The sequence below is a fragment of the Esox lucius genome, chromosome 13 (genome assembly GCF_011004845.1).
Source record: "Esox lucius isolate fEsoLuc1 chromosome 13, fEsoLuc1.pri, whole genome shotgun sequence".
Lineage (NCBI taxonomy): Eukaryota > Metazoa > Chordata > Actinopteri > Esociformes > Esocidae > Esox > Esox lucius.
In genome coordinates this window covers 38,108,827-38,131,998 of record NC_047581.1, presented here as the reverse complement: position 1 = coordinate 38,131,998, position 23,172 = coordinate 38,108,827, and the positions used below count along the sequence as shown (strand labels likewise).

General features: G+C 44.5%; 1 protein-coding gene across 2 annotated transcripts in view; it reads right to left on the bottom strand.

The window, feature by feature from the left end:
- The window catches only part of cfap299 (cilia and flagella associated protein 299), a 127,817-nt gene extending 106,792 nt beyond the window's left edge, over positions 1-21,025 (bottom strand). Inside the window, exons 1-3 of one of the 2 annotated variants that reach the window (XM_020052693.1) lie at positions 21,015-21,025; positions 20,794-20,938; positions 17,455-17,585 (exon numbers count right to left, since the gene is read on the bottom strand). In XM_020052693.1, coding sequence (XP_019908252.1) covers positions 17,455-17,585; positions 20,794-20,901 — 239 coding nt within the window. In that variant the 5' untranslated portion in view covers positions 20,902-20,938; positions 21,015-21,025. The other variant, XM_013136980.2, reaches the window with a different exon arrangement.
- Positions 21,026-23,172: the final 2,147 nt, after the last annotated feature.

Sequence of the window (23,172 nt, the reverse complement as noted above, 5' to 3'; positions counted from 1 at the left end):
AGCATGATGCTGCCACCACCATGCTTCACTGTGGGAATGGTATTCTTTGGGTGAAGTGCAGTGTTGCTTTTGCGCCAAACATACCTTTTGGAATTATGGCCAAAAAGTTCAACCTTGGTTTCATCAGACCATAACACATTTTCCCACGTGCTTTTGGGGGACTTGATGTTTGTTTTTGCAAACTTCAGCCGGGCTAGGATGTTTTTCTTTGTAAGAAAAGTCTTCCACCTTGCCACCCAACCCCATAGCCCATTCATATTAAGAATACGGGAGATTGTTGTCACATGTAGCACACAGCCAGTACTTGCCAGAAATTCCTGCAGTTCCTTTAATGTTGCTGTAGGCCTCTTGGAAGCTTCCCTGACCAGTTTTCTTCTTGTCTTTTCATCAATTTTGGAGGGACGTCCAGTTCTTGGTAATGTCTCTGTTGAGCCATATTGTCTCGTATTGATGATGACTGCCTTCACTGTGTTCTATGCTATATCTAATGCTTTGGAAATTATTTTGTACCCTTCTCCTGACTGATATCTTTCAACAATGAGATCCCTCTGATGCTTTGGAAGCTCTCTGCAGACAATGGCTTTTGCTCTGAGATGCAACTAAGAAAATGTCAGGAAAATCCTACTAGAATAGCTGAATTTTATTTGTGATTAACTAGAGTCACTTTAAATGATGGCAGGTGTGTAATGACTTCTATTTAACATGAGTTTTAATGTGATTGGTTAATTCTGAACACAGCCACATGCCCAGTTATAAGAGGGTGTGCACACTTACGCAACTAGGTTATTGTGATTTATTTATTTTTCATTTTTCCCCCTTGAAGATTTCAGTTTGTTTTTCAATTTAATTGTTCACATTATAGGTCACATTAAAAGTGACCTGACATGATTTATCTTTGTCTCTTACTTTTACATCACAAAAACCTGGCATTTTAACAGGTGTGTGTAGACTTTTTATAGCCACTGTATTTACGAATCATAACTCTCTAGGCAGATGTGGTTTATATATGGGTGTGGTTAATACTCAGGTTTGTATACAAACAAAGCTATAAAATTAATGGTGCGGTTTATACACGGTACAGATTGTAAACAGGGAATTACCATATGCTTGGTTGTTATCTTGCTTTTTAGTTCAGTAATAATTAGTTAGCTGGACAAGAAACTGTTTGAAATTAGTTCAACTGTCAACTATAAACTTCTGATTAGTTTTAGTCATTTTTACATGTTTCCAAAATGAGGTGAGAACATGTCTTTTGTGCTGCAGTCAATGATGACGGACATGTTATTAATACACTAAACGTGCAGCCAGCGGATGATCAGCGGTGGAAGCTGCAGAGGGATGTATTCACAGTCATCCCTCACATCCCTCACCTCAGGCCCAAAGTCTCTGATGTTTGATTACTTCTGGAAGTGGGGATTGTACCCTTCAGTCCACCCCCGCCTGATATCCCCGGGCCCTCCCTGGTGCAGGGGTGGAAGTCAAGCCCCCGGCCGTAAAGCTACAAGCCAGTGCTGTCATCTGCTTCGTAGTGTTCTGCCCTGCGCTGTGCTCTGGTGAATTGCGGATGTGTTTTTCATGCTTCCCAAACAGCACCGTTCTCTCTGTCCTGCCTAATTGAGGCAGTACAGATGAAGAATAAACCGTGTGCTTTGCTATGTTTCAGCACATCACCTGGACCGGAGAGGTAACCGGCCCAAATAGCACCCTACTCCCTATATAGTACACTACTGGGACCATAGGGCTCCGGTCTAAAGTAGTGCACTACTGGGACGACAGGGCTCTGGTCTAAACTAGTACACTACTGGGACGATAGGGCTCTGGTCTAAAGTAGTACACTACTGGGACCATAGGGCTCTGGTCTAAAGTAGTACACTACTGGGACCATAGGGCTCTGGTCTAAAGTAGTACACTACCGGGACCATACGGCTCTGGTCTAAAGTAGTACACTACTGGGACCATAGGGCTCTGGTCTAAAGTAGTACACTACTGGGACCATAGGGCTCTGGTCTAAAGTAGTGCACTACTGGGACGATAGGGCTCCGGTCTAAAGTAGTGCACTACTGGGACGATAGGGCTCTGGTCTAAAGTAGTGCACTACTGGGACCATAGGGCTCTGGTCTAAAGTAGTGCACTACTGAGACCATAGGGCTCTGGTCTAAAGTAGTGCACTACTGGGACCATACGGCTCTGGTCTAAAGTAGTACACTACTGGGACGATAGGGCTCTGGTCTAAAGTAGTGCACTACTGGGACGATAGGGCTCTGGTCTAAAGTAGTGCACTACTGGGACAATAGGGCTCCGGTCTAAAGTAGTGCACTACTGGGACCATAGGGCTCTGGTCTAAAGTAGTGCACTACTGGGACCATAGGGCTCTGGTCTAAAGTAGTGCACTGATGAGTAAACAGGGAGACGTCACCAGAACCCCCAGTAAAACACATTACCTAGCTAGTTAATACACTTTAGCGAGTAACTGTTATTTCCTTTACTACACACTATCAAAAGACTGGTCACAACAACAATAAAAGACTGGTCACAACAACAATAAAAGACTGGTCACAACAACAATAAAAGACTGGTCACAACAACAATAAAAGACTGGTCACAACAACAATAAAAGACTGGTCACAACAACAATAAAGTTGTTCACTGTGAATTGGACACTTGATTGGATATTGATTTGACCAACTCACTCAAACGAGATGATTTACAGAACGTACATATTGGCTTGAGCAGAAAAATATCTATTGTGTTGCCAATTCCTTTGCATTCTTAGGGTTATAAGACTGTCTGAGAAAATGGTCGAACACATCAAGATGTAACAGAGCTTTAATGCTCCTCATAGAGATTTATGGAAAATGAACAGAATCTACAATGGAGAGAATCATTACTACAAGCAAATAAACACATTAAATAGGAATTCAACATTAGATTAACCAGAAATCCACGAGTCACCCAAGCACCCTTTCCTTGTCTGTCATCTGTTGAAAACGGGGCGAGCCGTGCCCTCCTCAAGAACCGCCCTGCAATGTCAGGACAGGGTGATCAATGTCAGGACAGGGTGATCAATGTCAGGACAGGGTGATCAATGTCAGGACAGGGTGATCAATGTCAGGACAGGGTGATCAATGTCAGGACAGGGTGATCAATGTCAGGACAGGGTGATCAATGTCAGGACAGGGTGATCAATGTCAGGACAGGGTGATCAATGTCAGGACAGGGTGATCAATGTCAGGACAGGGTGATCAATGTCAGGACAGGATGTGTGTTCTTCTCTACTGTCATCTTAATGCTGTGGTTGCTGTTACCACCAGGGCTCTCCTCCCTGGTCCCACTAACACTGGGGCTCCCCTCCCTGGTCCCACTAACACTGGGGCTCTCCTCCCTGGTCCCACTAACACTGGGGCTCTCCTCCCTGGTCCCACTAACACTGGGGCTCTCCTCCCTGGTCCCACTAACACTGGGGCTCTCCTCCCTGGTCCCACTAACACTGGGGCTCTCCTCCCTGGTCCCACTAACACTGGGGCTCCCCTCCCTGGTCCCACTAACACTGGGGCTCTCCTCCCTGGTCCCACTAACACTGGGGCTCTCCTCCCTGGTCCCACTAACACTGGGGCTCTCCTCCCTGGTCCCACTAACACTGGGGCTCTCCTCCCTGGTCCCACTAACACTGGGGCTCTCCTCCCTGGTCCCACTAACACTGGGGCTCTCCTCCCTGGTCCCACTAACACTGGGGCTCTCCTCCCTGGTCCCACTAACACTGGGGCTCTCCTCCCTGGTCCCACTAACACTGGGGCTCCCCTCCCTGGTCCCACTAACACTGGGGCTCTCCTCCCTGGTCCCACTAACACTGGGGCTCTCCTCCCTGGTCCCACTAACACTGGGGCTCTCCTCCCTGGTCCCACTACCACTGGGGCTCCCCTCCTCATGCTCACACAAAGACCACAGCCTGGCTTGATGTGGTGCAACCAGTAATAAAACAGAGGGGCACAGGGAGAGAAAAGAGGAGAGATGTCTGTCATCAAAGGGTTTTCATTCAGGCATTAAAGTGGATCCAGGCTGTTCTGAACTATGAGGGTGATTCCAGTGTTGTGGACATAATAGTTGGCCACCATGTCACAATGCTGGTGTCTCACAACGTTTAACCAAACTTTTGATGTACAGCTTGTGTTTATAGCCCCCTTTGGGGGACCGTATAACCCAAAACACAAACAAACAAGAAACCAGGCAAGCCTAGTTCGGCCGGCCAGCATTAGAAAGCGTTGCCATCTCGATATTTGAACATGGGTCACCCCCGTGAAAAGCTGTGTCGATAACCACTACACCATGGAGCTGTACATTTGCAGGGTGTCAGTATAGCCTCTTGTCTCTATCCTGAACAAATCCTCTTTTGCCACTGGTTGTTTTAACAGTTAATCGTCCATTCGTGAATGACATTGATACAGTTAAACTGACTAACATTTCTTGTTAAGTTTACCTCCACCACAAATAGCGTTTATGTATTGGGTTTGCCACTGGCCGTTTTATCAGCGTATTAGCCAGTAATAAGCTTTACTGGTATCTACAAACTTATTAGAATAGTCATAAGAATTGAGCAATTGTAAGTGAGTCTGCAAAGCTATTTCATTTCATAGCAAACTTGTTTTTTTATTTCATTCGTGAATCACATTTATACAATAACTATCAATAAAGGCAACGATAACTAAACTTTTTGAGCAAGTGAAAAGACTCGTGGAATCTACCAGAAATAATTAATAAATGTCGTTGCTCTCAGTAGATTAGAATGTAGGTTTTCCATATGAGAGACACTGTTGTTAACCACTACGCCACGGCAAGTTTCAGCAGTCACTAGACTCCATTGAGGATTTTGTTAAATAGGCTTACTAGTATCTACTAACTTCCTAGGAATAATCATAAGAATTGAGCAAATGAATTGAAAATGAACTATTCCATGCCAGAAACAGTCGTAATATAACTGTACACAGTTTCAGTTAAGGTTTAAGATATCGTAACTACATTGTTAAGCCAGCAAATGTGTTTGTCTATCCTGACCCAAAACGCATGCACGGATGCGTACTTCCACCAGAAACAGTCACAACATAACCGTAAACTGTTTTATTTCAGGCTTACTATAACGTAGATACTACTGGCCATGACAGTTCATTCTGTAATGGCCACTAGATCCTACACCTCACACACGTTCATTCTATCACGGCCACTAGATCCTACACCTCACACACACATTCTATCACGGCCACTAGATCCTACACCTCACACACGTTCATTCTGTCATGGCCACTAGATCCTACACCTCACACACACATTCTATCATGGCCACTAGATCCTACACCTCACACACACATTCTATCAAGGCCACTAGATCCTACACCTCACACACACATTCTATCACGGCCACTAGATCCTACACCTCACACACGTTCATTCTATCACGGCCACTAGATCCTACACCTTACACACGTTCATTCTGTCATGGCCACTAGATCCTACACCTTACACACGTTCATTCTATCACGGCCACTAGATCCTACACCTTACACACGTTCATTCTGTCATGGCCACTAGATCCTACACCTTACACACGTTCATTCTGTCACGGCCACTAGATCCTACACCTCACACACACATTCTATCAAGGCCACTAGATCCTACACCTCACACACATTCTATCACGGCCACTAGATCCTACACCTCACACACGTTCATTCTGTCATGGCCACTAGATCCTACACCTCACACACGTTCATTCTATCACGGCCACTAGATCCTACACCTTACACACGTTCATTCTGTCACGGCCACTAGATCCTACACCTTACACACGTTCATTCTATCACGGCCACTAGATCCTACACCTTACACACGTTCATTCTATCACGGCCACTAGATCCTACACCTCACACACGTTCATTCTATCACGGCCACTAGATCCTACACCTCACACACGTTCATTCTATCACGGCCACTAGATCCTACACCTTACACACGTTCATTCTGTCATGGCCACTAGATCCTACACCTTACACACGTTCATTCTGTCACGGCCACTAGATCCTACACCTCACATACACATTCTATCATGGCCACTAGATCCTACACCTCACACACATTCATTCTGTCAAGGCCACTAGATCCTACACCTCACACACGTTCATTCTGTCACGGCCACTAGATCCTACACCTCACACACACATTCTATCATGGCCACTAGATCCTACACCTCACACACATTCATTCTGTCATGGCCACTAGATCCTACACCTCACACACGTTCATTCTGTCACGGCCACTAGATCCTACACCTCACACACACATTCTGTCATGGCCACTAGATCCTACACCTCACACACACATTCTGTCATGGCCACTAGATCCTACACCTCACACACACATTCTGTCACGGCCACTAGATCCTACACCTCACACACACATTCTGTCATGGCCACTAGATCCTACACCTCACACACACATTCTGTCATGGCCACTAGATCCTACACCTCACACACGTTCATTCTGTCATGGCCACTAGATCCTACACCTCACACACGTTCATTCTATCACGGCCACTAGATCCTACACCTCACACACACATTCTATCACGGCCACTAGATCCTACACCTCACACACGTTCATTCTGTCATGGCCACTAGATCCTACACCTCACACACACATTCTATCATGGCCACTAGATCCTACACCTCACACACGTTCATTCTGTCACGGCCACTAGATCCTACACCTCACACACACATTCTATCACGGCCACTAGATCCTACACCTCACACCCGTTCATTCTGTCACGGCCACTAGATCCTACACCTCACACACGTTCATTCTGTCATGGCCACTAGATCCTACACCTTACACACGTTCATTCTGTCATGGCCACTAGATCCTACACCTCACACACGTTCATTCTGTCACGGCCACTAGATCCTACACCTCACACACACATTCTATCAAGGCCACTAGATCCTACACCTCACACACACATTCTATCACGGCCACTAGATCCTACACCTCACACACGTTCATTCTGTCATGGCCACTAGATCCTACACCTCACACACGTTCATTCTATCACGGCCACTAGATCCTACACCTTACACACGTTCATTCTGTCATGGCCACTAGATCCTACACCTTACACACGTTCATTCTATCACGGCCACTAGATCCTACACCTTACACACGTTCATTCTGTCATAGCCACTAGATCCTACACCTTACACACGTTCATTCTGTCACGGCCACTAGATCCTACACCTCACACACACATTCTATCAAGGCCACTAGATCCTACACCTCACACACACATTCTATCAAGGCCACTAGATCCTACACCTCACACACACATTCTATCACGGCCACTAGATCCTACACCTCACACACGTTCATTCTGTCATGGCCACTAGATCCTACACCTCACACACGTTCATTCTATCACGGCCACTAGATCCTACACCTTACACACGTTCATTCTGTCATGGCCACTAGATCCTACACCTTACACACGTTCATTCTATCACGGCCACTAGATCCTACACCTTACACACGTTCATTCTGTCATGGCCACTAGATCCTACACCTTACACACGTTCATTCTGTCACGGCCACTAGATCCTACACCTCACACACACATTCTATCAAGGCCACTAGATCCTACACCTCACACACACATTCTATCAAGGCCACTAGATCCTACACCTCACACACATTCTATCACGGCCACTAGATCCTACACCTCACACACGTTCATTCTGTCATGGCCACTAGATCCTACACCTCACACACGTTCATTCTATCACGGCCACTAGATCCTACACCTTACACACGTTCATTCTGTCACGGCCACTAGATCCTACACCTTACACACGTTCATTCTATCACGGCCACTAGATCCTACACCTCACACACGTTCATTCTATCACGGCCACTAGATCCTACACCTCACACACGTTCATTCTATCACGGCCACTAGATCCTACACCTTACACACGTTCATTCTGTCATGGCCACTAGATCCTACACCTTACACACGTTCATTCTGTCACGGCCACTAGATCCTACACCTCACACACACATTCTGTCATGGCCACTAGATCCTACACCTCACACACACATTCTGTCATGGCCACTAGATCCTACACCTCACACACACATTCTGTCACGGCCACTAGATCCTACACCTCACACACACATTCTGTCATGGCCACTAGATCCTACACCTCACACACACATTCTGTCATGGCCACTAGATCCTACACCTCACACACACATTCTGTCATGGCCACTAGATCCTACACCTCACACACGTTCATTCTGTCATGGCCACTAGATCCTACACCTCACACACGTTCATTCTGTCATGGCCACTAGATCCTACACCTCACACACGTTCATTCTGTCACGGCCACTAGATCCAGGCTGTAGAGGGTGGTCAGGTCTATTGTTCATTCAACCCTGAGATGGATTAAGGGACGGGTTTCATTGAAAACCGTTCAGAACCTCCCTACTGAATAAGGCCAACAGACCATTAGCTTACGGGCCATTTCTGCCAAGCCCGGGTTTACCTTCTAAACCGCTTAGAAAACACACACCAAATCCACCAACCCACACAAGGAACATACTAGTTCCTATATTGTTAGAGAGAACATAAGGTCCAGATTGGGATTGATCCGGCGGAAATCTCCATCAAGGAAATTGGAAAAGGAGGGTCTTACCTAACTAATTCGGCCTGGTCCCAACTCAAACTCTATTCACTGAGGAGTGTGTGGCCGCATTCCAAGTGTCTCTCTGCTGCCTATATAAAGCACTAAATTATACAGATGGCTCTGGTTAAAAGTAGTGCCCTATAGAGGGAATACAGCCAGGGTCTTAAGAAGAGGGTCTGACCGTGGAACTCTGAGTTGGGTCCGGCTCTGAAACCCACTGTGTTTACTCAGCTGAGTTCACTACGGACCAGATCCACACTGAAACACAATACTGTAGAGTAGCAAATGAATGCGCTCCAAAACGTGCTGCTGACCATCCAGCCTTAAGATTTAACATTCTAACTCATAGAGAATTGAAAGCATACGCATGGCTGTTAGTTCATGCATTGTGCATCTGACTTGGGCGTCTAGGGTGACAAGTCACGTGGCGAGTAAGCAAATACTTTCCGGCGTGTTTGTTATCATTCTATTTCATTCTGTTAAATTCTTTAGGAAAGACGTTGCGACTAAAATCAACTTTGGGGTGCTTGCCGTGTCAGTTCAGCGTTTTTAACTAGATCCAACAGCACACAGCCATCTGTCCACGCGTTGGCTGGGAAATGCGGTCAGACCAGAACAAAGCACCAACACTAAACTTTGTTGCAGAGACTCATTCTCCACTCTGGTTAACCATTCTTAATTGGCTCAGCTTAATATCTGATTAATGTATTCTGAACAAACAAGCTTGGTGTTCTTTCTCTTGATCAAATAGACCTCTTGCAAATGGTTGATTATGGTAAAAGCCCCCACCCCCCTGTCCAATATACCACATCAGAAACATACGAATGTGTGCTTTTCATTTGTTATCATGAGAATATAAAAATGACATGTTCACTGCAGTAGCATCTGTCCAGGTTGTGTAATCACTCATATCCAGTGCTTTTCTTTATTATTTCACATGTAGATACAAGACAACTGTCTGTATTGCACTGCAAATATGTATGGATTTTTAAAGGCACATCTTTTACATAAATAACCACTAACCTTCTTAAAAACCCACCTTCACGTGAAAAGACCAACCTGTGGAGGCCTTAAGTTATTTAGACCAACCTGTGGAGGCCTTAAGTTATTTAGTCATTGTCCTTTCCAAAGAAACAGTACTACTGTTTTAGACAAATCCCCAGTGGGAATCGAACCCACGACCTTGTCGTTGCAATTGCCACACTCTACCGACTGAGCCACAGTCCAAACAAGGTGTTTTTCTGTGAGATGAAGGATGATGTGTGAGAGCGGGTGTACACTGGGTCACGGACAGCTCCTCACACAATCACTGGCGTCTCGTAGCGTGCTGCGGTCCAGAAGTCTGGCCTTCCCAGAGCAGCCGGTCACGTCCGTGTGCCGCCGTCGGCTGTGTGGTGGATGGGAGGGGTGCAGCTCGGTCAGGCCACTCACAGGATGTGAGGCCACAGCCCAAAACACACACATACACACACAGTCGGACTTCAAACACGCACAAACACACTACACTTCAGATGTACTGCTGGTGATTATTTGTGGGACTGCTCTTGTCTATGGGTGTTTTGGTATTTGTTGTCTCGTGTTTTGTGCGGACGCCAGGACAAACAGCTACTGCTTCGGCAAAACCAAACGGACATTAGAATAAACCAAACTATATTCACGGGTACTGCGCATACCCAGGGCCCATGGTCAAAAGCAGTGCACCCTATGTGGGGACAAGGTTTCTATTTGGGACAAAGTCTCGGTCTCAGCACGGAGCTGGCAGCCCGGCAGGAGAGAGCAGAGCTCTGCAGTCACACGACACACTGTGTGGAAGGCCAACATTGCAGAGTGCAGGGGGTGCAATTGTTCTGACAGCACATGTAATGGAGCCTCAGTGAAACCTGGTAGCCTCAGGGTCAGTGCCAGAGCCAAAGCAGACTGGCAGAGGGTTTCAACTGGCCCGGACAGGACTCGTTCCGTGAGGCTGTGTCTTGTACCGGTAATATCCACAGGCTTATTTCTGCTGAGCGACTAGGGGGGTTGGAGGATAGGGGATTATTAGCACGGAGTGCCATTCATACTGTACTGTACGTGTGTCTTGGTCACGGCATTGGTTTTACTTGGCGGGGAGAGTGATGGCTCTCTTTAACATAGCGAGGAGAGGGGGAGAAGACGGGGGAGGGAGAGTGAGAGAGCGAGAGAAAGAGAGAGAGATGGAGAGAGGGAGAGAGAGAGAGAGAGAGAGAAGAGGGGAGGGGAGAGGAGAAGTCTCAAGGCGATTTGTGAAAGCAGCAGCACAATGGACAAAGAGCATGGCAGTGGTTATAGAGAGAGAGCCAGGGGGCCCTTGTGAAGGAGGACGCTGAGCCCAGACACAAGCAAGCAGGTCATGACTCTGCTGACACAGACTGGGACAGAACCAGGGACAGAACCAGGGACAGAACCAGGGACAGAACCAGGGACAGAACCAGGGACAGAACCAGGGAGAGTCTGGCCCAGAAACAGAAGTCTGAGACAAGGCTAGTTCCTGGACAGGGTTAGGGTTAGGATAGGCCTAGGTACTAGACAGGGTTAGGACAGGCCTAGGTACTAGACAGGGTTAGGACAGGCCTAGGTACTAGACAGGGTTAGGATAGGCCTAGGTACTAGACAGGGTTAGGACAGGCCTAGGTACTAGACAGGGTTAGGACAGGCCTAGGTACTAGACAGGGTTAGGATAGGCCTAGGTACTAGACAGGGTTAGGACAGGCCTAGGTACTAGACAGGGTTAGGACAGGCCTAGGTACTAGACAGGGTTAGGACAGGCCTAGGTACTAGACAGAGTTATTGGTTACAGAGGGATGTAAATGCCTCAGTAAGACTCCACCATGACCGGACCACAGGCTGTATGTGAACGAGGCCCACGGTGACACATCAACAACTGGCCAACTGAAAACAAGGAACTTCCAGAAAGGCCTCTGAAACTTGAAAGCATTCCCCTTCTATCATCTCACAGGTCAAACTATTCCAAAACTGAACAAGAAAATGTAATAAAATCAATGCAAGTCAGCTAACGTCCGGTTAAAATTGAAAGAAAACGTGTTTCTATTGCTTCCCCCAAAGATCTTTAAGATATAAAATAGATTTAATATAAAGTTTTGAAACAAAATAAAATATACATACAACAACCAGCTTTGTATTCATTTCAATGGCAAACTGAAAAAAGACGTCAACCTGGATGTTTTCTTTAGGGCAAAGCCAGGACCCCACGTGAATAACTGACCCAACAACCTTCTAAGCATCCCTTTCATTCGGCGGTTTCCTTTTCAATCATATATTAAATTTCCCTGCCATTGTCTGATGGGAGAACAGCTCCTTTTATTTATTCTCTCTTTGTGATATGTAGGCATCCTCTACACAGTCTGAGCTGTGAGGGATGAGTGTCTTCCATGTTGTCGTCCGGTCAGGATGAACCAGCTGGACCAAGGCAACAGCAGGGCAACCTCTGATTAACATTGACAGTGCTATCTCCATTTCCCTGGTATTTTATTACCACAGGTGCAGGGCCAGGCATTGATCAGATGCACGCGAGGCTCGGCTGCAGGGTAGAGGCAGAGTTCGAGGTTAGAGACACGTAATTGGAAACAGCACTATTTATACACCTGGAGGCACTAAAGGTCTCCAAAAAAGCAGCGCGCAGGGAGGCTGAAAAGACCCTCTAACAACAAAAACAGAAAGAGCCAAAGAAAGGAAGAATGAAAGAACGGAAGAATGAAAGAATGGAAGCGAAACACACAGCAGAGACGGTGCGGTACCTTTAGAGGCTGTCCCCACAGACAGCCCAGACAGCATTCAGTCTCTGCAGGTGGAGGAGCTCTCTCCTCACACCAGGCCTCTAGACTAGATACTCCCATTGGGAGCAGAGACAAGAGGCTATGAAAAGATGTCAAGTTGTCAACAAGTACAGGGTAACCGTGCTTCAGAATACACCTTTATTATTTCCTCAAATGTGTCTGTATCAGTACAGCATGACTGTTTAATCTTTTAGTCTATTAATAACATCTGAAGAAGTTAATCAGGCCTGTTAAACTTGTGAACAGGTCAGGCAGAGAGAAGTGCTGTTGACACAATAGCTGCCAATTGTGAAGCCAACGTTAGCACCGGCTGGCCCGGCAGAACACCGGGCTGACTGTGCTGGAGTCACTGCAGGTGGTACATTGCATCTTGGCTCTGTGTTTTCTCAGTGTGACCACAACAGCAGGTCAAGGGGTTGCACTGGTCGGGATTAAAACAGAAAACCAGTCCACAGAGGAACGCTAAGTCAGTGAATGGGCAGTTAAAACAGCAAGCTCGCTAAAAGGATGAAGATCCAGGTGGACAAGCAGTTCAAACAGCTAGCTAGCTAAAAATACAGAGGTCCAGCTGGACAGGCAGTTTGAACTGCTAGCTACCTAAGAAGACACAGACCATGGGACAGGCAGTTTAAACAGCTAATTAGTAAAGAGGAGAGAGATCCAGACAGACAGGCTGACAGCGAAATCCACACAGAAAACTCATGCATAACATATATGCACATATAGGTAGAGGAATTCTCAGCATATATTTACATATGTGCCCTGAATATGTTCATTAAATATATAACTTCCGCTTCTCACAATATCATAATACAATGCATGTCATATATTTTAACGTTGAATATTATGTGTTAAAATAATGAAAAAAATGAGTAAGTAGTACTTTAAGCATTTAGGCAAGACACACTTGTCTTGGTACTCCACACCTGGTTGCCGCCACACACACTTGACACCATCTGAACCAAATAAGTTTATCTTGGCAGATGTTTAGTAAATACCCCAACTTTTTTACTTTAGTCACTGTCAAGCAGCATAAGTTTCAATATAATGAACCACTTTGTACTCGAAGTTTACATTTCTAAATATATTAATTATGAAAACAATATGCATACATTTTAACACAGTATCAGGAATGTCATTCCTCTCTGTAAAATTACTTCAAAGAAACGACTAAATAACATAAACACATGACAGGAAACAATACAAATATGGAAATACCTGTATATCAGTGAGATGTAAATGCTAAATGCATATTACCAATTATAATTTTGTCATTTGTGTAAATATATTTGTATGTATTTAAGACGTTTAAAACATATTTGAAAACGCCAAAATCGAAAATCTAAATATATGTATGAAATATATGGCCATACATCTCAGAGGATTCAGATCCAGATGGACAAATAGTTTAAACATCTAGCCATCTAAGAAGTTTCAGATCCAGATGGACAAGTAGTTTAAACATCTATCTAGCTAAGAGGATTCAGATCCAGATGGACAAATAGTTTAAACATCTAGCTATCTAAGAGAATTCAGATTCAGATGGACAAGTAGTTTAAACATCTAAGTAGCTAAGAGGATTCAGACCAGGGTGGACAAGCAGTTTAAAGATCTAGCTATTTAAGAAGATTCAGATCCAGATGGACAACAGTTTAAACATCAAGCTGTCTAACAGAATTCAGATCCAGGTGGCCACTACTTTCTAATAGAAAATAATGAAACTGTGAGATTTGCGGTTTCACTGATTTCCTCTCAAGGTATTTTTCAACCACAATGTTAAAATGTCTTAATGGAAAAGTTATGTATTTATCCTTTAAATTAACCACACAAAAAAAAATGCAGAATTACCACTATGTTGTAAGCTACCATGGTATCCTACACAAGATTACTGTAAGGGTGTAGGGGTTTTAGACTAGATCATGCAATAGCTTAATCCATGCAAGCTTGGAATACAGATATTGGATATAAGAACTAGCAAAAACAAATGGCTTAACCACCACAATCGGTCTCTCAGGTAATGAAAGTGTGGCAAAGAGAGAAACGCTGGCAGCACATCAGATTATATCACACACAGACTTTAATGCCAACAAATGTAAATCCCACAACCCCCCATTATTCCAGTCTGAGAGGCTATCATTTCCTGCCAAGTGCCTCTCCTGAAACAAATCAACCACATCAATACAGCAAATCACCTTGGTGAGGGTTCAAAAAGTCTCTGCTTGCTACAGGGTCTCCTCTCCACTACAGAGTAAGAATATCAGACTGTAGAATGAGTTCCAAGTGATGCCTTTCCCAGCAAGTCCTCAGTCCCAGAGTATCTTTATATTAATAGTGGCAGTGCCCAAACGCCAAACTCTTTCCTACCTTTGTAGTGAACTACTTCTCATTGCATCCGGGTGGATCCTAGTCAAAAGTAGGGCACTAAATAGAACATATGGTGCCATTTGGGATGGACAAGAGTTTTTCCATCTGTGCACTGCTGAGCACTGATTAGAAAATCACTCCTGACGTATTGCACTGTAGTGTTGTAACAGGGTGGGAGGGAAATGCTTTGCTCTGTATTTGAACCAAATCCCTAACTTCTGCCCTTTTACAAACAGGTGCCTGGTGCAAGTTGGCCAAAGGGAAGATGATTACAGTGTACTGAGCTGACTAAATGAGGTGCAAGCTAGAGGAGGCTTACTAAACAAGGTATGAGTGTCAAATGGCAAGATATTCCAGAAAAGGTGCACCAGTCTTAAGTCTTATGGGCCCTGGACAGGGGAGGGGGGGGGCATTTGGGATGCGGTGAGACTTCAAATAACATACATTGACCACAAATGGTTAATAAAAAGTCCTTTCAGGCATATTGTATGTTTACATTACTTCACTACTGTCCAGGATAAACTATTTTGATAAATAAGCTAAGATCACAGTAATAACGTCACAGTCATGGGTGTCCAACCAACACACAGACAAACACACACCTTTGAACAGCCTTGAGACTAATGGCTGACTGACTAATGTGTGGTGACCTGATGAGGAAAAAGCCTAGCACAGTATCCCGATATGACCTTATAAGGAGAAAGCCTTAGTACAGTGTCCTGATATAAGAAGAGACTCTCCGACAGTCCCAGAGATTCATTCCATGTGAAAGATGAAAGAGATCAATGATAGCTCTGACACTGACTCTCCTCTCTGCAGGTGTGAGGGGAGCTCCCATTTCAGCTCCCATCATCACTGATGTTCACACACACACATACACACACACACCTGCATGATAACCCCCCCCCCCCCCCCCAACAAGAGTGCTTGTTGGATAAGCATCTAAGACCTCAATTAAATTCAACACTCAGCAGGTAAATGTCTGAATGTGTGTGTGCATGACCCGATATGGGATTTTCTCAGTAGCATCTCAGTGGGAATCTTTTCACAGGACAAGCCTAGGTTTGGAGTTACAGTAACATATTTGCCTCACTGATGATGAACGTTGTGAATGATGAACTTTTACCCTCAATGGAAGGGGCAAAGCCAGGTCACACCAGAGCACAGAGTAAACAGATTAAAAAAAAGCTGGCTGGTACTAAACCTGGAGTTGTCAAGATAGCATGAAAACCCATTTGGCACTGGGCTATGTCTCCGAAAAACCCACAGCACACTGTGACTGACAGGGCAATGCTCACAGAGGTCAACATCACTCCTAAAGAGTTCACAAAGATTACCAGTGCCACAAAACTGAAGACATATCGAGCAGAAATCACCTTAACATGTTTTCCTTCCTACAACGAAGCCAGCCGACACTGGGGCTGACAATACAAAACACCCACGAAGACAACTCCCGACAGTGAGCAGACAAACAGACGAACAGACTACAGGATGGACTACTGGGTGGACTACTGGATGGACTACTGGGTGGACTACTGGATGGACTACTGGGTGGACTACTGGATGGACTACTGGATGGACTACTGGGTGGACTACTGGATGGACTACTGGATGGACTACTGGATGGACTACTGGGTGGACTACTGGATGGACTACTGGGTGGACTACTGGATGGACTACTGGGTGGACTACTGGATGGACTACTGGGTGGACTACTGGATGGACTACTGGATGGACTACTGGGTGGACTACTGGATGGACTACTGGATGGACTACTGGGTGGACTACTGGATGGACTACTGGATGGACAGACAGGCTGACGGACTGACTTCACGGAGTAATGGACAGACAGACTGAAGCCTTGTTCACATTACAACATATGCCATTAACAAGTCCTGTCCATGCAATCTCGTTCCACTACTGGTCAAACAACTCTACAATCGGTAGCGCATCAGATGAGATTCAGAGACCGCTCTCGATCGCATTCATTTTTTGGAGATCGGACAATTTCACCTACAAATTCATCACTTTCCTCAACTTGTTTCTGTAATTTTGTAGCAAGTCTAAGGAAGCTAAGCTGCTAACCTCCGGTTATATTGACGGTCCTTAGCTGTGCAGAAATGACGCAGAGTTTGAAAAAAGTACAGGATGTGGTGTCCAGAGTCTTCAAGTGCTAAATACCTTCTGTTTCCACTCCTTTGGGACGGCCTCAGTGAAATGAATGACAGCCGGTGCAACGGAACGGAGTGAGAAAATTAAATGTTAACAAAGCTTGACTGACAGACAGATTGACTGACAGACAGATTGATTGACAGACAGATTGACTGACAGACAGCCAGCCAGCCAGACTGGCAGAGGAACTGACTTACTTCTGCTGGCTTCTCTTAGATAGCCTGGCAGAGGAACTGACTTACTTCTGCTGCCTTCTCTTAGATAGCCTGGCAGAGGAACTGACTTACTTCTGCTGCCTTCTCTTAGATAGCCTGGCAGAGGAACAGACTTACTTCTGCTGCCTTCGCTTAGATAGCCTGGCAGAGGAACTGACTTACTTCTGCTGCCTTCTCTTAGATAGCCTGGAGGCCTCTGCCGCTGCCTTCCTGGTCTCAAACTCCTCCCTCTTCAGACCCAGCCCACTGCTCCTGTATCCCAGCTCCAGCAGCTCACGGGCAAACTCCTCATCCTACAGAAGCAAGAGAAAGAGACCTTGTCAGAAGCCAATACCGATGCCATAAATCAAGTGCGTATTGTGTCTTTAGCATACATCGGATTGAGAGGGAACCATTTCTTTAGAAAAATCTCTGATTTGACCTTCGTAAATGACGATGTTTCAGGCCGTATTTGGCTATGACCTTGGCTTCCTCTCTCAATAGGTTTGCTGTGTCGTCCCTTTTGCCACTTCATTTTCAAAAATTCTGATTGCTCAGGGCAGTAGCAGCCTGCCTGCCACAGACACACACACCAACAAGGGGAGTTGACTCCCACTCCTCATCTTATTGGAGCAATTAAAGGAAACCTGGTCAGCTGTGAAGGAGAGGAGTGGAAAGGGACCTCTGAGGAATCTCCACTACTCAGTGTTACAGACTGTGTGTGTGTGTGTGTGTGTGTGAAAGCTCTACATGGTCTAATAGTGTATTTACTAAGGACACTGCATTATGTACACATCATCATGACCAAGTCATCTAAACAGAGCTATTCTGTCAACCCCAACCGTAACCCAGCCTGGGCCTGGTTGGCTTGTTGGATCAAGGCACCACATGTCATTCTCATAACCAACCCAAGCCAAGCCCACTCAGTCCTTGGCCAGCCAGCCCTCAGGCCTCAGCGCCCGGACAAGTCAGGGAAAGCCTCTATTTCCTTCACCTTTCATGTGGCAAACCAATCCGGGCAAATGAGTCTTTGCAAGAGTTTTGAGTTCTAATGGTTCTAAAATAGCTTCCTTCAGGCACTGTGGTGCTCATTGTCTTCATTCCTTGAGAAGCACCACTGACTGAGTCCATTTGTCTGTTGAGTTCTGCTGTTCACAGTTGATTTCCTTGCTTTTAAACAACTGGAATTATGTTGTTTTCAATTTCATTGTTTGTATGTGTTTTTGGGGTTTCCTGTATTCCTAGATGGTAGGGCAAACCAGAGCTATGTATTTACTTTTTTGAAATTCAAATATCACAGCACATAAACCTCAATGGCCCAACTCTCACATATCACAGTACATAAACACATATCTCTGTGGTGAACCTGGCATCCCACAATGAACACATTAATACCCTACATGCATTGCATCAAACAAGCAGACTCTTCAGGCATAAAATGCCTAATTTTCCTCAGGCAATTATGACAGCAATGTTTACCATACACTCACTTCACAGCAGCAGACCGGACCACACCTGCTGAATCATGACCACCACTATTATTTAGGGTTAGGTTAAGGCTAGGAATTTAGGTAAGGGTAGGGATAAGCACTGACCTAAATGTCCTTAAAAAGCATTCAGGCTTAATGAAATCCAAGCTCAGCCCTCTCCATTGAGTTAACCAATCACATGCCTTTCTGTCTTCACAGTAGATCTGTATACGTTTGAGTTTGTAAAACTCACATGTACCTTTTTTTGTCTTTAACTGAGAGCACACCGGCACCCAATGTACACAAATATACTCTTCTTACCATGAACTTAGCTTGTGAGACAAAATAAAAATAGTTTTAAACTATTTAAACTGTTTTGTTTATTTAAGTTTTATTAAACAGTGTAAAACACTGTTGTCACCCTAGGTTCATGGAGTACTCATGACACATTTTTAACTTGTATATGAAAGATAAAATGTACAATAAGTATAAAAACATGTTACTAAGGCCTTGCCCTAAAAATAACACAGCAAAAGCCAAGACACATTTTTTATATAATTGCAGGTCATTTTCTGTAAAACTGCACATTTTCTCAGCCTCACTGCAAAATGTATAGAGCTACAACAAATCAGGAGCATTCAAATGGACAAAAGAAATACTCTCTGCCCAAATAACACATTTTATAGAATTGCAGGAAATTAGCGTCAATGAAAAATGGCAAGAAGTGAAAAATGTTATTCCTGAAGCTGGGGGGACAGCCTCCGAAATGTTTGGTCAGAGATTGAGCCACTGACTATTTAACAAGCAAGAAACAATTGGCAACCACACACTTGGCCATTGCCAACAAGATGGTGCAGGTTAACCTGTTCTAGTGGATGTGGGCTGACTGCAGGATGAACAAACCTGACCCTGCTGGTGAGTGAGGCAATAGAGTTTGACACTGTTTGTCCAGAGCTGATAAGGTGAGATAGGCCCACGTGTTATTTTCTACTTTCTGTAGACACAGGTGTTCAAGCAAGGCAGGGCAGGGCTGGGCTACTCAAGTTCTGTAACTTCTCATCAATAGTCAATAGTCCCATCTACTGGTGAAACGGGTAAGCAAATAGCGCTACAGGCCTAGAGCTTCTCTGTGAAGTGGACTTATGCCATTTCTCATACCCATTTCCAAAATACTGCAGGTGATGACTAAGGGCATATAAATAAGGACTCAAGCCAGTCACCATAAGGTTTTGATTCCCTTTAAACACACCAATGCGTTACATAATTTTACTTCTTTATTATTGTATTTCTGTATGACAAGCTCTTTTAACATATATTCATCACATTTTAAGTAAGAAAATACAATTCTTGATGTAAAAAAAGCACTGAATACATGTTAAAACGTCTTGCCATATTAACAAAACAAATTATTAATAACGATAGTTGAAGAATCAATACCAAAAATGTGAATAGTTCATATAAAAAAAATGAAAAAACGAAAAAGAAAAATAGAATTCTTGATAACAAAATGCAATTCTTGAAATGGAAAAATCGAACTGTTGATTACGAAAATGCTATGAATATGATAAAACGGATGGTCATAGTACTATGTTATGTCAAACACTATATTCTTCCATATGGCTCCTAACAACACAATCAATAGCCGTGTTTGAATAGATCGATACTGCACCCAAACTCTAATGTACCATGGGGAAGATGTTACTGCCAATAGCTCATTATTTATATGATGCAACGGTGATTTCTAGATCTGACATTCGGCAGTTGCCTGGAGTCGTTTCTGATCTTCGTTTCACTGGGTCAATGAGTGGCCTATACTGCCATCTAACGGCTGTTTAATAAACTACAAAGTTGGCTACATAGAACTTCGTATGGCACAAGAAGTGTAACTTTTGTCAAGTAAACACAATCTGCATACAGCAAAAAATTTAAATCTATCACAATCTTAGATTGCTGTAGCTAGGTACTGCAGTACTAGCAACGTCCTTGTTAGCAGCAATTGCCAACGCCGTGTGGTACAAACGTATAGTAAAAAATGTAAACACTTAAACGTTACCTCTAGATAATACAAGTCCAAAGAAGTAACTTTCGTATCGAGGAAATCTTCGTAAGTAAGACATTTTGTCACAATATCGTCGAGAGTGGCGGCGGCGTTGTCCTCCATCTTGTACTGTCGAACTGTGGCCGATTACCATAGCAACCTGCACGAGAATCACAACTGTGTGGTCAAGAGGAAGAGACGGGTTAGCAAAACATGTCCGAGGAAAAATAACTCACCAGGTGATTCGGTTTTGAATATGGGAGTGTTACATTTAGATACAGTATTTAAGTGTTAGACATGTGACATCCCGGTAACTATGGGGAAAATAACTACTGTGTCACTGTTGGTGGTTGTCAGACTGCGTGTTCCGGGTAATTCTACATAAACAAGATTATTGTATTTTATTTGGATCACTATTAGCTATTGTGCATTCCAACGATTGAAAAAGACTCAACAAGACACCAATAGTTTCTAACCTGGAGCCCTAGTGATTGATAGCAAGCATGGAGCCCAATATTGAGTTGTAGTAGTCCAGACATCAGATGACAATTACTGGTTGTTTCACCTTTTATGATTTTTTCTTTTAAAAATTCACAGAACACCAGTTCCCTGAGAATGTGAGGGGTTAAACCTTCTCTCTCATTTGGCCCAGTGTATCTTCATCTCAGGGACAAAGTATGTGTTACAGAAGTAGGGGAATCACTTTGGGTGTAAAACATTATGGACATTAGACTGAAATAAATATTCTCTACCTGAAGGGTTAGAGAACCTCCACATATAAAATAGATCAGTGTTTTTCATGTAGGTACTCAGGAATTCACCAGAGTTAGAGATAGGAGCATGGCAAGTAGAGACCTGGAATTTAATTAGCAAATGTGCAATTTCCCTGTAAATGAATTTATAGGATACACCGCAGACATTAGACAGATGGATCACCCCATGAATTCTATAGTGTTGAAAAAACTGTAGTGTTGTTGTCAACTCATTATAACTCTACATATTCTGTTATTGTTTAGGCCATTTAGGGTGGATATTGAGGTTATATTAAGGTTTGCAAAATTGTCCTCTGTGTCGTTACCTGCATATTTTGGACGTGTAAGCAATATTTCCAAACAAAAACTATTGATCAACACACTGTAGCATTAACCATTTATCAAAGAAGATCAAACTAAATAGAAGTACAATATATATACACTGCTCAAAAAGTTAAGGGAACACGTAATCATCACAGTAAAACACCAAATCAAGTTCAGGTATATCAACCTGTCCAGTTAGGGAGCATAAGAGATTGTGAATCAATGTCACCTGTTTTGGTGCAAATGAAAGTGACAACAGGTGCACTGGAGAGGCAACAGCAAGACAACCCCCAAATAGGGAATGGTTTTACAGGTGGTGGCCACAGACAATTTCTCTCTCACAAGGTTTGCTGTGTCACCAGTAGTCTCAAGAGCATGGAGGAGATACCAGGAGACGGGCCATTATACAAGGAGAGCTGGACAAGTCCGTAGAAGGGCATCAACCCAGCAGCAGGACCAGTATCTGCTCCTTTGTGCAAGGAGGAGCACTGCCAGAGCCATACAAAATGACCTCCAGTGGGCCACTGGTGTCCATGTTTCTGACCAAACTGTCAGGAACATAAGGGTGGCAAGAGGGCCCGATGTCCACTAGTGGGACCTGTGATCACAGCCCAGCACCATGCAGCTCGATTGGAATTCACCAGAGAACACCAGAATGGGCAGGTCCACCATTAGCGCCCTATTCTCTTCCCAGCTGAGAGCAGGTTCACACTGAGCACATGTGACAGACGTGAACGAGTCCTGAGACGTCATGGTGAATGTTATGTTGTCTCCAACATCATCCAGCCTGTCCTGTTTGGCGGTGGGTCAGTGATGGTCTGGGGAGGCATATCCTTGGAGGGTCGGACAGACCTCCACATGCTAGCTAACAGTACCCTGACTGCTGTTAGGTACCGGAATGAAATCCTCAGAACCATTGCCAGACTTTACACTGGTGCAGGTCAATGCCCGGCCTCATGTGGCCTGAGTGTGTAGGCAGTTCCTGGGTGACGAAGGCGTTGATGCCATTGACTGGCCCTCACATTCCCCATACCTGAATCCAATTGAGGACCTCAGGGGAGTTATGTATCGGTGCATTCAATGTGGCCACAAGTAGCGCCACAGACTTTCCTGGAGCTCACTGATGCCCTGATCCAGGTCTGGGAGATCTCCCAGGACACCATCTGAAGTCTCATCAGGAGCATGCCCATATGCTGTCTGGAGTGCATAGAGGCACGTGGGGCCACACCCACTACTGAGTCACATTATGAGTTGCCTTGATGAAATTCAAACAAGTTGGAACAGCTTGTGATTTCAATTCTTTACTAGTATTTTCGGT